Source organism: Cheilinus undulatus, linkage group 17 (genome assembly GCF_018320785.1).
Source record: "Cheilinus undulatus linkage group 17, ASM1832078v1, whole genome shotgun sequence".
Taxonomy (NCBI): Eukaryota; Metazoa; Chordata; class Actinopteri; order Labriformes; family Labridae; genus Cheilinus; species Cheilinus undulatus.
In genome coordinates, this window is record NC_054881.1 from 19,897,298 (window position 1) to 19,914,233 (window position 16,936).

Genomic DNA, 16,936 nt, shown 5'->3' on the forward strand with positions numbered 1-16,936 from the left:
GTTATGAACCACTGGGCCAAATTTCAGTCATTTAAAAACATCTCTGAGTTTATAAAATCAAGCTTCAAAATCATAAAAAATAGGCAGTAATCTCTGCTCTAGGATGGTGTGAGTGTTTAATGAGCTGAAACCACACTTACCGGAGTGCAGCTGTATGGCTCTGTGCCAGAGCAAGCTATGCACCTTGAGTGAAGTCATCTGCTGAGTTACTAACTTCCCTCCATGGGGTTGTCTACAGGAAAGGGTGGTGTACTGACATTCATCAGAGTGTTTGCCAGCTCTATATTTATCTCCTTGCCTCAGTCCTTATCAAAAATCACCTGACTTTGCCACAGGTGTCCAGTTCAGAATGTCAATCTTTAGTTATCATGAAAAGATCATTGCAATGTGTCAAAATTTAGAATTTATTTTAGCAATATTCACTGTATATGTGTCAGTATAGACTCTGACAGTGTTAGTTTGAGGATGCACGTTTTGCTGTGTATGCAATATAATGGCAAAAATGCCATGAAAATATTAAGTTTGGAACATAGTTTACATAAAGGGTGCTGAATAGGCAGTTCCATTCTCTCTTTAGCTTTCCTATACAAAAAAAGCTACAAAATGATGCAAAGATAACAAAAAATGAAGGGGCTGTTAAGTTGCTTAATTTAAAAGTACCAAAGTGATGATTTGCTCTATATTTAAGCTTAATATAATCTCTTATAAACTCATAAATAATTTTCTAATAGCTAAACCTAAAAATTAAAGCCGTGAATAATGCTAAAACATCCCATAAAGCATGGGTCGTCAACTACATTTGTACAAGGGCGAGCTTTTTTCTTGGAAGACACCAAAAAGGCTGTACTTCACAAAAACTAAAATTAAGTAAATGTTGGTCCAATTAATGTTTGATGGTTTAATTTTCTATTTTCTTCAAACATTTAAATCCGTTTTTGCTTTTAGAGATGAGATCAGTCCCAACTGCCTGAACTGCAATTGCCACCAGGAGGCTAATGCAATATTTTGGCTGCATATTTCTAGGGCTGGCATGTAGTCCATCCCTGGGTTTGATGCCAGAATGGTGTGTTGTGATTGGGGGGAAAAACTTGCAGGAATCTGGTCTATGTTGTGGCTCTCTGGCAGGAAATTGAACTCTCAAAGTGCCTGAACTGGAAAGTTGACAAGGAAAACAGCAGTTTTACTCAAGAAAGGACTAATTAGTATGTGTTTATCATGCATTATATTCACTAATAATGACTGACGGGCGGATGTCTGTAAAATGGACCAAATATTATGCCAATGTTTTAAAGCTGATAGGGCTTTTTAAAACAACATACCCTAAATACCACAAAATATTTTTTTCCTTTGCACATTTTCTAATTTTAAAAATCTTCTGGGGTCCAGATGGGAAGCTGTGGCGGGCCTGATGTGGCCCCGGGCAGCCAGTTGATGATCGCTGCCATAAAGCTTCAATGGACAAAACACAGAGTCATTTAGTGTTGGAAAAATAAAAGCAACCCATTTCAAATAACCCACAGTCATTATAGCCACTGTTAACATAGACATATTGATTTGTGCAGCTTTAAACATAAGTGGCCTTTGTTTTCAAGGCCCACCTGTTTGGAGCTTATTTATCTTCCATTTGAACAAAACTGATGACTCTGTTAAGCTTTTAGTCATACACAGTTAAGCCTATTAGGTGGAGTATTTAAGCTTTGTTAAGCCTTCACAACGATTACAGCTAACCATGAAATGTGCTAATTTAATCGTGAGAAGGTAGCCTCCTTTATTTTAGGAAATTCTTAAAATCCTGAGGTGAGGTGTCTTAATTACACTCATCAGTTAAAAGAGTATCTTTAGGCTCACAGTCCAGCTTAATGTCTCTCACATAGTCACACAGAGCGCTGTTATCTTAATGAAGCAGCTTATTTCCCGGTGGTCATCTCTTCATTAACACTATTATTGTTCAGACACCAGAGGGGAATCTGTCGTTGTCTGTCCACGGGGTCGTGGCTTTAAGCTAAAAGCCTCCATTGAAAACTGTGATGGTAACCAAAGTCATCAGCTCTGCAGGAAGTCTAGAAAAAGTCAGTAATGCGTCTCTCTTTCTCTCTCGCTCACAAAGTGTCCCTGTCACATCTTTGACTTCCTGTTTCTCTGTCCTTTTTGCTGCTCTGGTTGAAGGCGTCTGTTCATTATAAACGGTACTGTTTGGCTTTTCACTGTCTCCCACTGGTGAGCTCTTCTAATTACTGCCATCGATCAACTTCACGATCACAAACACGCACACAAACACATGCACACCGAGTCTCTTTGACCTTCTGCTCAGCCACACAGACAGGAAGTATTTACTGTCCGGTTGTTTGCTGTATTAACATTTACAATCATTGCTGTTGGAGCCAAACACCATCCATACATGTAATCTCAAATGTTTTGAAGGGATGTTTTTGCATGGTTAAAGTAGAGCTCCTTTATGGACAGATGTGCCAGGGGGCAAGAGCAGAAGCCAGGCAGATGGGTTTGTTTATACCATGTAACACTGTATCTCAGTTTTGGCTAGAATTTTTCATGGACATTTTAATGAGAAGTTTTAATACTAATGACCAAATTTGCAACATATAGCCATATCTTCTGGTTTTGTCCTGCACTGAAAAATATATGTACAGAAATGATTCACATTCTAAAAAAAACAGCAGGTTCACTTGTCTAGCTGATGTCTGCTTTATATTCTTGTACAGAGTGGTGTGAAGTGTGGTGGCTCCATTTCTGACTTCTTCCCGGGTGATTCTGGGGTGAGGCAGGGATGCATCTGGGCTCCTGCACTCTTTTACACCTGCATGGACTGGATAATGACAGTGTATTCAATTGATCGGCTAACAGTGAGGCTGAGAGCAACTGCAGACTTGCTCCTTCTCATGCAAGGAGCGATGGGTTTCGCTGGGTGAAAAACCACTCATTTTTTGAAAAGAGTCAAACTTTGACAAAAAAAAGTCATGACCATGCACCAAAAAGTTGAATTTGGATAGTCTTTCTGTTCTTGGTCTTCCCAATCTTACTATACTCTTGTGAGGCCTGGACGCTGACTGATGGCCAGAGGTGCCGGCTGGACTCACTTGTGATTAATTCCATTTGTCACATTTTTAAGGGCTCTGACACACTTTTAAGAATCAAATTTAAGAAGTTAAGAAAAATTAAATCCATAATACAGTGCTTAACAAATTTATTAGACCACCCTAACCCTAACCAAAGTAAGGTTTATGCCACAGCTGCCCTAAATTAGCAGCATTGGTAATTACCAAAATATTTTTTTATGTTTCTGCAATGGTTAATACATCAATATGTAGAAGTTCTTTCACCAAAATGATATCTTTTTTTTAAGATTTATTTTTGGGCATTTTTGAGCCTTTATTAGATAGAGGAGGACAGTGGATAAAGTCGGAAACAGGGTCAAGAATGGGGGAGAGACATGTGGTAAAGGGCCTCAGACTGGATTCGAACCCGGGGCGCCCGCGTACATGGGGAGCACCTTTAACCACTAGGCCACCTGCCTCCCCAAAATGATATTTTTAATGCTAAAACATAATTTTTATGGTTATCCATGAATTTTCAAATTTACTGATTACAAGAAAACAGAAAAAATAGTAAAGCACATTAATATTTCTTGATTAATATCTCAAATTATAGTTATTTACTTGCATTTCTGAAGAGAAAAATGAGTTTCAGTGGTTGAATGTTATCCTTGATTAATTTCTGACTTCTCAGAGAAGCCCAGTGAGCCGGCTCAAATTTGGGTGAATTCAGTTTGAAATTCCTCGTTCCTGTTTAAAATGGTAAAACGTGGAGAGCTCACTGAAAATGAAAGAGTCCACATTAAAGCACTTCATGATGCTGGATGGTCTTTGAGACAAATATGACAGGTGGTCTGATAAATTTGTTAAGCACTGTATATGTGGCAAAAAGTCAAAAAAAGAAAGGTAAGATTTTTTGGCAAACTGGAAGAAGCTGATTATCTGATTTAATTCACTGTTGATAAAATTTCAACTGATACAGGACAGATTTTTTTTTAATCATATATAGTACATTAATGACTTCTTCTCTATCAATATACGCTATAGTGATATTTACACAAAAAGCCTATTCTCAAAAAAGAATTATTAGAATAGAATAAATGTAGGTTGAAGAAAAGGATTTGATAAAGATAAATAGAAGTCAAAATGACTTCTAAAACTTAAGAACACTCACTAATAAGCCTTACATTTTCAAGGTCAAATTCAAGACTTTTAAAGACTTTTTGAGGATCTGGAGGAACCCTGAATTTTGGGTATTGCTGGCAAGACCATGTGTCTAAGGCTGATGTACTCAAGAGAGCGGGGATGGGAAGGGTCAGCTGCTGGATACACGAGCAGAAGCTTCATGTACCTGGCACACTTTCCTGGGCCATACCTAGATCACCAGATACTGGGTACTCAGGAACTGGTGGGCTGGACCAGATGTCTGGGGGGGCCACATGTATCGTGAAGTGTTCGACTGTGGGAATACCTGGAGAGATGGGACAAAGGCCTCGAGGTCAGAGCAGTACAGGACCAAGGTTGATGCTGTGAAGTGCCGAACTGGCATATGCTCCCATTTCTGATCTGATTTGTATCTAAAAGCAGTGGTCGTAGTAGGGATCCTGAACTGTTTGCTATGAACTATGGGGAGTGGGCACTGGAGGAGGCTAATATGGATTTTGTTTGGTATCTTGTTACTTTTAATAGAACTTTAATTTTGAATGCTACCATGTTTTGGCTTCAAAAGTGCTCCTTGTAAAGCAATGGGTGATGTCAATGAGATTATGTCCATGTTTTATAAAGTTTGTGGTTTATTTACAACAAAGACATAAAAAATTCTTACACTTTCCAAAAGATGAGCTGTATTGCATTGATTGGGATGGTGTTATTTTCTTGTACTATCAAATTATGTGATCATAAACCTCATGCTCATGCTATAAAAATATATCCCATTATGTTCTTTCACACCAAACCTGGGAATACTGTTCCTTCATTGACCAGCTTTGACAAGGGAGCATAAACAAAATCAGAGACTTTACATCAAGGCTTGATCCCAAGTCACCCCTTGCTCCTGCAACTTAGCCCATCCCAGAGGTTTAACATGATTTCCCCACTCCCCCTTGTAACTTTTTAAGATGAGGGCAATCAAAAATGAGGGGTGTGGGTCAAAGTCTCAAAATAATTTTCTGACCAACAAAGAAGGTCATTTTAAATAGGAAATTGCATTTTAAAAAAGTCATTTAGTCCGTTATTCATCCAACTTAAACTTTCTACCAACCTTAATAATTGAGGTTTCAAACCATCCAAATGGGGTCATGATGGACTCTGTAAACTTATGATTGCCTTTAAATTACATTGCTAATGTTTTTTTTTTCTCCTAAATCGGGAATGAATGAATATTTTAATAGCTGAAGAGCCTAATAAACAGTTGCCATCCCAGTTTTATCATCAACCAATCTTATTACAAGATGAAATGAAGCAGCACCATTAAGGACAGAGCTCGGATTGCTTATTTATGAGAAGAAGATGAAAACAAAGACTTGGCAAAGGAAATCATTAACTGATAACCAAGTCCTCTGGAACCATGCACATGCTATCAGATGCTCTTGTTTTTGTCTTAGTTGCTGCTCTTGTGACGGCTCTGCTGTGTCACTTTCAGGAAGCTGACTGCTGACTTCATCTGTGATTTCAGTCAGCTCGGCTTTAACCTCATTTGCTTCCCGGCTATTCAGAGCTTTTCTCTATCGCATTGATTCACTTCCAAAGACCACATTCATTTTCCAAGTCTGCTTCCATTTTCCAAGTCACTTGCTCCATTTTTGAGCCTCATTAATGACTTTGACATTAGTAATTCTATCACCCCACACACGCTCGGTCACAGTTTCAAATTAAAATGACACAATGGGTCTTTTTCCTGTGAGCAGACAGTCCTCAGTTTGCTCAGGTCAGCCTTTTAAACGCTTCAGTTACTGTTTAACAAAGCAGAAGCAATCGCTCTCAGCTGCTGCAGTTTAAAGACGGCTCAGCTCTTAAACTCTGTTAAAACTGCATGGAGCCATTTGTCAACACAGTGCAGCCTCGGAGCACCCGTCTTCATTTGCAGTTGATACTGCCACTGTTTTGCACATGTTATTGATCACTTTGATAGCACAGAGTCTTCCTATCTTTGCAGCTTTTAGCTGCAACTAAAGGAGTGATCAGGTAAAGATCCAGCAAAAACCTGAAGGCATAGATGCAGAGAATAAACTAGAAAAGACCTGGTTTAATTGCATGCAAAGGTAAAAAGAGACACTTTGAAACCATGTAACCCTTAAAGAGACAACCTCTGTTATCTTCATCTAGGAAAAATTTCATGTTCTCATGGAGCAAATTTGACCCAATAAATCAATCAAAGCCATGTTTGACTGATGTGGATAGGGCCTGTGAGATAGTACCATCTCCAAACTGAAGGCCGAGCTCCATACAATGGGGGGGGGGGGGTGTCAGAGACAGGCGGTGAAGTGGGCGTCCCAAGAAGACGACACCCCAAGAAGACTGTGTCCTCAGCACTAAGGAATTGTAGTCTGTCTTCTACAGATTTGCAATCAGGTTTGCAGGAAAATATGGCTAAAGACTCTCTGACCAGACAGTCCGGAAAAGACTGCATGCAGCCAATCACTGGTCTTATAGGGCTGCCATGACTCACCTTCAAATTCAGACCTGTTTGTGTTGGTGTCGACAATACATGCACTGGAACCTAAACAGGTGGGGGAATGTTATGTTCAGCGATGAGTCCAGATTGGCCTACAGTAGCTGGTTTGTAGGGTTGAAGTGTGGAGAACACTGATTACTGCACTGATAGAGTAACTTCTTTTGGTGGAGGCAGTGTCATGGAGTGAGTGGCATCTCCCTCATTGGAAAAATGAGACTTGCCATCATTGGAGGTAATCTAAATGCAGAGAGACATTTAGATGAGTTTCTGCAACCAGTGGCAACCCCATATCTCCACAGTCTGGGACCAAACTCTATCCTCCAAGATGACAACGCTCATCCCCACAGAGCGGGTTTATCATAGACTACCTCCAGAATTTGGGAGTGGAGAGGATGGAATGGCCTGCCAGCAGTCCTGACCTCAACCCCATTGAACACTTGTGGAATCAGCCTGGGCGTGCTGTTCGTGCCAGAGTGACCAACACAACCACGTTGGCTGACTTGTGACCAGATGCTGATTGAAAAATGGGATGCCATCCCACAGCAGTGTGTGACCAGGCTGGTGCACAGCGTGAGAAGGAGGAGCCAGGCTGTTGTGGCTGTACATGGTTCTTCCGCACGCTATTTAACGTTTGTTAAATGAATAATTTAAAAGGTAAATATAATAAATAAAGATAATAAATAGAAAAGATAATTTTAACTGGTATGATTACCAATGAACCAGGTCTGAGAACTGACTGAACCATTTAGTGCCATTTGAGGAGAACAAGATGGTATCTATGGATGGGGTTTAATTGTACTGCAAGCTGTTAAACAATGGCTACCAGTGTAGCTCAGATGTAGCTATAGTACAGCAGCAGTTTGATTAGAACTGGGCCATACTTCTTTATTACAAGAGCAAAGATCAGCACCTAAAGATTTTCTCAGTGGAGAAGACTGTTGTGACCCAACAGAGGAGTAGCTTGGTGTTTGGACTGTTATGTCAGAGCAAAGGCTCATGGGAATTCTAATGTTTAGTTAACACATATGTTGAAATGTTGTAAGCTTACTAAGTTACTGATAATTTGATAACTGTGCGTGTTTTACTCCATGCTCAGTGCTACAGTTAGTGCAAGTTCAGTTAATAATTGTGACACCGTAAGTGTGAGAGGTATCACTACAGAGGAGCTGTACCACTGTTTATTAGCTAGATGAAATACTATTAAGGTTGCATTGGATTTTATTTGTGCCATATAAATAAAGATTTATTGACTGATAGCTCAGAAACGTACAATTAAAGTGTTAATACAAAATTGATAAAAACCCCCTCCCAAAAACAAAAAAGAAATATTTAAAACTTGTAAAAAACGCGAAATAAAAACATGGAAATAAATCGAATATCCAAACCTTAGTTTTAAAAAAAAGCCTCCGTCAGAGATTTGAGAGAAAACAATTCGAATTGTAACAAAATAATCCGTATTTTAATTTTTGTTGGTCCAATGGTTTAAAGTCTCCAGAAAGTCTTTAGTTTAGTTTAGTAAAATGTATTTTGAACATGTAAAAGCAAAACAATGAAAAATGGTCATATGCGAAAACACATACAGACTTTGAAAAGAGATGAAAAAAAAAAAACAATTACAAGGACAGTTAATGATCAAGATTACATGTTTGAAAAGGAGCAGGAAGAAGTACAAACTTATTTAATCCCACCCCTTCTCCATAAATGATAACAGTTCACATTGCATTCCCATTATATCTCATTCTAAGGAATAACTTCAAACATTGTTCCACAAAATATAGTAGATAAGCTACTCAGAGCCACAACCGCTAAGTTGTGCCAAAAGTCTAATTCAAGCTATTACTTTTATATAAGCTTCTTTGTACAAAAATAGAACTGTATATTCATCAAAAATAATCACTGATAGGTTTATCAATATCAACCCCCACCCAGCCACCCACACAGAGTTCATACATGCTTAAACAACCAAAAGACAATAATTTGGGGATTTAGGCAGGTATTCAGAAAAAGACAACACAAACTATCCTAAACCTGAGGATCAACAAGAAAGAACAAATACCAATCGCCCCCATTTACCCCTTTTTGGACTGATGTATGTTCCCCATATACACTTTAATTTAACCATAAAAACTGACGTTTTTGGGAGGGTATAGTAATTTTGGTTTGTGTTCATGAAAATTTACCAGCAAAATGTATAAAATTTAATATGAAACTTGAAGACATGCTTTTATGTTCAAATCAATTGACGGTGTCTAGCAGGCCAATCGTTATAAAGGTAAAGAGCGCGTGTTGGTGGTTGGCCACACGTGGCTGCGTCACTTCCGGTTGGAGGACGCTGACAGAGAGAGAGAGAGAGAGAGAGAGAGAGAGGGACAGTCTGCGCTCTGTCGCTGTAGTAACGTCTGGAAGCGGAGGCACCGAGCCGCAGCTCACCTTCAGACTTCACCCACACGGATATTAAAGAACAACAGAAACTAAAACCCACGGCTGGAGTTACGTTTCACGTGCTTGGGTCTGTGTAACACTTGTGGAGAGCTTTTTCTGTTAACTTGACGTCGTTCGGAACTAAAACCTGGACCCGAACGGGATACTGGGAAGTCGCCGGGACGTTGAGCAGGAGCACAGAAATAACTTTGGGGAATTATCTTTTCTGTCCTCGTAGACTTGGACACGGTGAACAGAGTCGGTTTAACTTGTGCTGTTTTATTTCTCGCCGTTGAGCTGTGTTTGTGTTCGTTGGTGCTGAGGTAAACACCAGAGAAGCGGTGGATCGGCTCGGCTCTGCTCGGCTCGGCACCTGACCACCTGGAAAACAAGAGCACAGCTAATGACACGAAGGCTGGGAGCTTCTTTACGAGGCTCATTAAGGCTCTGTGACGGAGACAGGCGACTTTCCACGAGGCTGTTGCATGTTCAGCCCCGCTGCAGCAGTGCCCTCTTGAAGTTTGCTGAATTCAATTAGTGATATCTAAATTACGGTAAGTGTTAATTAATCTGCGCCAACCGTGAAATGGAATTAGTTGGACTTAGGGCTGGGTAATGTTTCCAGTCTTGGAGATATGTCAGCGGTGTGGTTAGACAGTGCCAGCAGCGACATGCGGACGTTGATTTGAAAACAAATGTCAGACCTACTAGTATATGCACAGTGAAAAGAGGATACAGTAACAATGGCCATAATCACTAGATGATCTATTCCAAATGTTTAGTCTTAGATTATTTTATTTTTTTTAAATTTTGGCGCATTAAAGTAGCCTACTTTTCCACAAGCACCTGCTGTCAGTCAAACAGCCGACTAATCACTCAATGACAACCATCTACCCAATTTATAAGAATAAAATAGTTTGACCAACAAGTGGTGACTCATTTTTCTATACATTCCAAATACATTTAAGCAATCTGTCTTCTTAAAATGCAGACATTTAACATTAATTTCCATATTAATGGTGAAAATTTTGAGTAGAAAAAAGTTTTGTGACTCACATAAGCCAATATTTTCTGTCTTTATAAGCCAATATTTACAATTTATACAGGCTGTTATTTTAGTAGATATGGGCTAATATATACATTCAATATAGGCTGATATTTACAGGTGTTATAGGTAATATTTACAGTCAACACAGGCCATATTTACACCTGATATTTACTCCCTATTTTATAGTTCAATATTTACAGCCCATATATGCTAATATTTACAGCTGATGCAGACTGATACTTCCAATATAGGGTAATATTTACAGTTGACATAGGCCATATTTACAGCTGATATCATCTGATATAAATTGTCTATATATTTTAATATCTACAGCTGGGATAGGCTAATATGTACAGATGATATAGGCTGATATTTACAATCAGCTATCCAAATAGGCCATATTTACAGCTGATATATGCCAATACTGTAAATATTCTCAATGTTTTCAGCCATGATAGGCTGATATTTACAATCAACCACCAACATAGGCCATATTCACAGTGGATTTAAGCTGATATTTACATCTTATGTTAGCCCACATTTACTGCCAATATAAACTAATATTTGCAGTATATAGGTAGATAACTACAACTGATAATAACTGGAATAGGCCAGTATTTGCAGTTAACATGCCAATATTTACAGATGATATACAGTACTGGTTGTCAATATTGGCTGATTTTTTTTTACATTTGTTGAGATGACACCTATGACATACTTCTTAAGCTAATGTCAACTGTTACAAATATGCTAATAATATTGTGTATCCCTGCTTCATGCATGTAACTGATTTTTTGTGTAAATAATCATTTAACTTTTTCGTCTATCTAAAGTTCTGAGCATTTATATCAGTGGTTCTCAACTGGTTGAACTTCTGGACCCACCATCATCACCATCATTGATAAATGGTGGTGATATTTTCCATCCAATCACCTTCATTTAATAGAAAATAGCCCACTTTGACCTCAGACAGAACAAGACATGGGACAGGACAATCATACAGGAGAAAACAAACATAAGTAACAAATTGCACCAAAAATCACAGATTGGGAACCTGTTGAGAAGGGCTCTGTGACCCACTTTTAGGCCCCAACCCACCAGTTGAAAACCACTAATTCAAACATCTAATGATATTGATACCTTTATGATAGCACAGATGCGAACCAGCTTTATTATGTTGAAGATAATAATGGTCACACAGTTTAAGATTTGTGGATGACTTGTATCCTGATCTGTATTTTAACATTTTATCTGGCTAGTAATAAATGTGCTTGTGTGTCTTTTGACATTTCTCCATGTGGATCTGACTTAGAGCTGGCTTTGTGTTTATCTTTTCAGAAAAAAATAAGAGGATAAACCTGGTGTGTGCTATGGTTTTTGGCCCTGTTGCCCAACCCTAGCTGAACTCTGCTGAAGTTCCTTCTTCCATCGCTCTGTTCGGTAACTAGAGAGTAATAAGTGGATAAAGTGTCTGAGCCAGACAGCATGGATAGAAACGGAGTATACGTCTTCCAGCGATCGTGATGCCAAGCGCCGGTCTAATCCCGTGCACCCATCCCGTAATGCCTGCTCTCTAACCCGCTCCAGTGTGGCGCCGTGCCCCGGTCACACCGCCAGCATGAGCAGCACCGACCTGGAGCGCATGTCGCTCAGCTCCTCGGCCAACTCGGTGGCCTCCAGCGCTCGGACTCTATCTGCCAACGTGAAGAAGCTGCACAACGCTCTCAACCTCCTGCTGAACGACTTCGAGAGGGAACAGTTCATCCACTGCCTCAACGTGTACCACTCCAAACGGAACGTATACGACCTGGTGCAGACCCTGAACGTCATCCTGAACGCGCCCAGCAAGAGGCAACTTCTGCCCATGCTACGGCTCGTCATTCCCCGCTCTGATCAGCTCCTCTTCGAGCAGTACACCTCGGAGGGCCTCTACTTAAAATCGGATTTGGTTGCAAGCAATGGCACCGCTGAACCCCCTCCGGGTGACTTCCCCAGCGCCAGCCCGACTCCTTCCGGGCAGTTCTCCCCAAACAATCAGCCCGAGTACCAGGTGGCGCTACGAGGCTCCCCCGACAGTTTCAGCACCAGCAGCGAGGGGACAGCTCCCATGGTGCCGCTGCTCGGGAGAAACTTTATCCACGAACCGCCGGGAGAGCTGCGCCAGGTCACCATGAAGCGGCACAAGAGCAACGAGGGCCTGGGCTTCAGCATCCGGGGGGGCTCGGAGCACGGGGTCGGTATCTATGTGTCCCTGGTGGAACCAGGAAGTCTGGCGGAGAAGGAAGGACTCCGGGTCGGCGACCAGATCATGAAAGTTAACGACAAAGTCTTTGAAAAAGTTACACATGCTGAAGCCGTGAAGGTAAGTTCTTTTTTCTGTACGTAACCATCACGTCGATATAGATTATTGCCTGCAATTAGCCTCATAACGCAGATTAGACACCAGCAGCACAGTCAGTGCTGTCTAAAATGGGTCTCTTGAAGTTAAACACCAGGATTTTGGTGTCTGGAAGCGTGTTTGGCTATTTGTTTTAATGTCTAGCAATGACTTGCCTTAAAAGCTGCCATGGTTCTGCTAATTATTTGCTTGTTAAAGCTGCATTTGGCTTTGAACCTTTGTGTGTGGTTGTATGTGGGGGAGGGAAGGAATTAAGAGGGTGTCTTATTATTGTGAGAAACACTGAAGGGGACTGAGGGGGAGGTAGGTCAAGTGCTTAAGTCATGTGACTTAATGCCAACGCTAAAATAGATGCAAATCATTTGCAAAGAAAAAAAAGCAGTTGAGTTGTTCTTTTTCACATTAATTATAGTTTGGAGGGGATGTAGTTTTGGAAAATAGCTATTTCAGGCAGGGGTTTACAAACTTTGCTTTACTGTGGATCCCCACTCAGAAAATCCTCATTTCATTGGAAGCTAATTATGAGTCTGACCAATAATCAGCACCAATATTTGGCTTTTGGCCGATTATCTGTATCGGTGTTGGGTTTCACCAATTGCAGATAGAATTCACTCATTAAAAAGTGCGATGCTTTGGCTCCACAGTTAGTTGTGTCAGCCCTTCTGACTTTGTTTTCACTCTCCACAGTCGTGAAGCCAAACATTTACAATGTGCAGTTTTTAATAAATTCAGTCACAAATTTTTTCTTATCAGGAGGTTTGGCGACTTTCAGTCTGATAGTGTGACATTAGTCCTACAGTGTACAGGGCAGACATGACGGCCCAACCAGCTGCTCCTGACTCGTTGGATGGATTTCTGGCATGTTTGAGCTCTGAGCCACAATCAACCAGATTACAAAACTTTGGGGCATTTTTTTCCTTTGTAAACTGTTGGACAGCATCTTTAATCCCCATGAAAACAGCTGGAATACCTCTTTAATGTCTCTCCCTTTTAATCAAGGAAATACACAGGCAGCAATAGGCCTACCTGCAGACTTTCAGCTGATATTTGTTATTATTTAGCTGCTAGTTGTGTTTGTTGTGCTTCTTAAAACAGAAATGGTTAGAACTTTTTTTTTTTTCACTGTTTGTAGCCATTTGAAGACAACAGATCAGGCTTCAAATTCCATGTGTGAGACTTTTTAAAGGAAACTCTACTCATGTTTGTCACAGTCCGTCCTGACTTCTGTCATACAGTGTGAGCACTCAGGTCATGTACGACCATTGGACAGTAGAGTGTGTACACCTAAATCTTATAAATCATATGTGCATGTCTGCCCATTGAATAACTTGCTGTTTATTGTGTTGTAAATAAAAATATTTGGGTTTTAAGTTGTAGTTTTTACAAAAGAAGTAATTTAAAAGTCATAATTTTGGACCTTTAAGAATTCTGATGAATAATGTTTGCATCTTGACTGTTTGACATTTTACAGTCCAAACAATTCATCAGCTGAAACATGAAAATAACATGAATTAACTGGTTATGTGTAGAAAAAAGTGCAGCCATTGTTCCAACAGCTGTGCAGTATGTGTTCAATACAGAGACCCCTACTCGAAAGCATGCATGTAACCAGACCCTTCATAGCAGCTGCTACATAGAGGAGAGTGTGTTTCTGTGTGTACACTCATGAAGGGGCGGCTGCTATTGGCCCTGTGCTCTGAAGCCATAAACTTAAGAATTAAGACTGTGCCCATAGTGCATTATTGTCAATACTGCATAGTGTTAAGAAAGCCTATTAGCAAATGGGGTGATAAAAGAGCATGTCTGATTTGTGCACAGTGGGGATTGATTTAGAGGAAACCTTGTGAGGTCCTTGGCTTTTATGGGCCATGTGAGCTGTCTGTGGTGCTGAAAATACATCCAACTGTTCTTTTTCTCTCCATCCCTCTGCTGCTGTTGCCTTTTTCCCTCTGCTCCACGCCAATTTTTCTGATCGATTATGTGATTGCTCTTTTTCACGCTCTCATGCCCATGCTCTCTTATAACAGTGGTTCATATTGTAGTTCTGTAACAAGGTTCAAGTGTGTTTTAAAGCATCTGGAAAATCAAACTCATGCTCTCTGCTTTTGCTTTGTATGTAATGATTTTTCTTCAGAGAGATATTCTGTGAACTCCTGACTGGTAAAATGGCCTGATTTGATATTGAACATTTTGTAGAGCTTGACATTTTTTTTTAAAGGTTATTTTTGGGGCTTTTTGAAAAGAGACAGGAAAATATGGGAGGAGAATGGAGGAAGACATGTTAGCACTGAGACTGAGAATGGGCGACCAGTGTGTTAAGGACTATAGCCTCTATATGAGTATCTGCTCTACCTACTGAGCTTAACTGGTGCCCTAGAGCTTGACCTTTGTCAGTATTAGGCTACATCACATGTATTTCTTGTAGCTAGGTATGCACCACTCATGTTTGTCTGATATTTATAATCTCTGAGTGAGATCTGCCTTTTTTAATACTGATACTGATAATATTTTCTGTTTTGTTACAGAAAATACTGGTTGGTCTGTCTACTTAGCTCTGTAGTGTCCTGGTACCTCCTACAGATGGCAGCATAACCTGATAATCCTTTTACCTACTTTGTCTAGCAGAGCAGTACAAAAACCTCAGAGGAGAAATGCAACAAGTGTCATACAGTCAGTCAAGTGAAACATTGTTATAATTCCTCCATTTCATGTGATCAATTTTAGTGATTAATTAATATCATTATTAGTAAACTGAAAAAGTATTAAAGGGATACTTCAACATTTTGGCAAATTCGCCCATTGCCATAATTCCTATAGTCTTAGTAATAGGTTCGTTTCCGTTAGTTGTTGGTGCAAGCTGTTTCTAGATCTGGGGGGACCGATATACCAGCTGCACAGCTAACGCTATGTAAGCAGACGGTATTTTTTGCTTTCCCTCATCAAACTCATCAAATACACAATCCAACAACTCCAAAACGCTCTCGTGGACAAGTTGTGACCTGCACATTCACCATGCTAGAATAAAGCATCTGATTCATCTGCATCTGAGTGATGATAAGGAACTACTATGTACATGTTTGTAACTGTTTTTAAACTGTGCTTCACTTATTCTCAAGTATCGATGTCTATTTGCATTTGTGTTTCTTTCTCCTTGCTTATTTATTGTCTTGCATATATATTTTTAATGTACTCTCGACGTCATTGTAAATGAGAGCATGCTCTCAATGGCATCTCGACATTAAATAAAGGTTGAATGAATGAATGAATGATTCATCAATGAATTGTAGATTGAAATAAATGTTTGTTGCAGCCTTACATTACAGCCTGACATGAGATACCCACTGACACAATGACCCTGTGATGAATCTGACTGTTTTTGGAACAGTTCAAGTAGTCAGACACAATTTTAAATGTATGTTTTGCAGGATATGGAAATGGCTGCCTGTAAAAATCATTACTTTAGATTGTGTGCTTTTCAAATAAATATCAGCAAGTTTTGATCAGCTATCAACCTATCAGGACTTTTCTTTCGGTATATCACCTCTTTTTGTTAGCTAAACGGAGCGATGCCTGCCAACAAGTAGACAACTTAAACTTTTCTGATTACACACCAAACATGCATCATAACCTAATCACCTGACAAACATCCTTAAAATCTTGTGGTTTATTTAAACTGCAAGAATCCAGCTCCTCTACCTTACTGTTGCCAGCTTCTATTTGAATCAGTTCTATGCTCTTGCTTTCAACTCACCACCATCCCATCACCCACCTGGAGGCTCAGATGGGTGATGCTATCTCATCATTTCTAAAATTCTGCAAAAAATTAATGAGGAATAATCTCTGCTGCGAAAGAATGATAACAATTGCAAACAATCGCAAACTGAAGTGGCTTTATCCTGCTGGTTTCAACATGGATTTTAACACTGGACTTGATAGAAAATTTTAGAGATCTTAATCATGGCAAAGTGCTGCATTTCCATTTCATTTCATTCACAAGGCTAATGTACTTAACAGTTATTGGCTGGCAGTTTAATTAGCCTATATAATTACCCTACACTGTCTACACAACGCTTCTTTCAGCCATGGACACCAATGTATCAACCACAGGTGATCAGTTCTGGTGATCAGTGACTAAAAGCATTAATTGAGATCTACCAGTCATGTATTTTTAATGAAAATCATGGATAGTGATCAGTAACTGATCAATCAGGGTATCTACAAGAAAAAGGTCCATCCTTATGAGTATTTTGCAGTACCTGACTTTTGTCCTATTATATAAGTATTTGAAGAGAGCAGTATTTCTAGCAGTGTTCTTCTGCTACCTGCTTGGTGAAGTCTCTATGAAA

At 39.8% G+C, this 16,936-nt stretch overlaps 1 protein-coding gene across 1 annotated transcript in view; it reads left to right on the forward strand.

Annotated features, from left to right (window-relative positions):
* The first annotated feature begins 9,640 nt into the window (after nucleotides 1-9,640).
* The window catches only part of whrna (whirlin a), a 241,157-nt gene continuing 233,861 nt past the window's right edge, over nucleotides 9,641-16,936 (forward strand). The window contains exons 1-2 of the mRNA XM_041811492.1: nucleotides 9,641-9,698; nucleotides 11,531-12,554. Of these exons, the coding sequence (XP_041667426.1) occupies nucleotides 11,811-12,554 (744 nt within the window). The 5' untranslated portion in view covers nucleotides 9,641-9,698; nucleotides 11,531-11,810. The remainder of the gene's footprint in view (nucleotides 9,699-11,530; nucleotides 12,555-16,936) is intronic.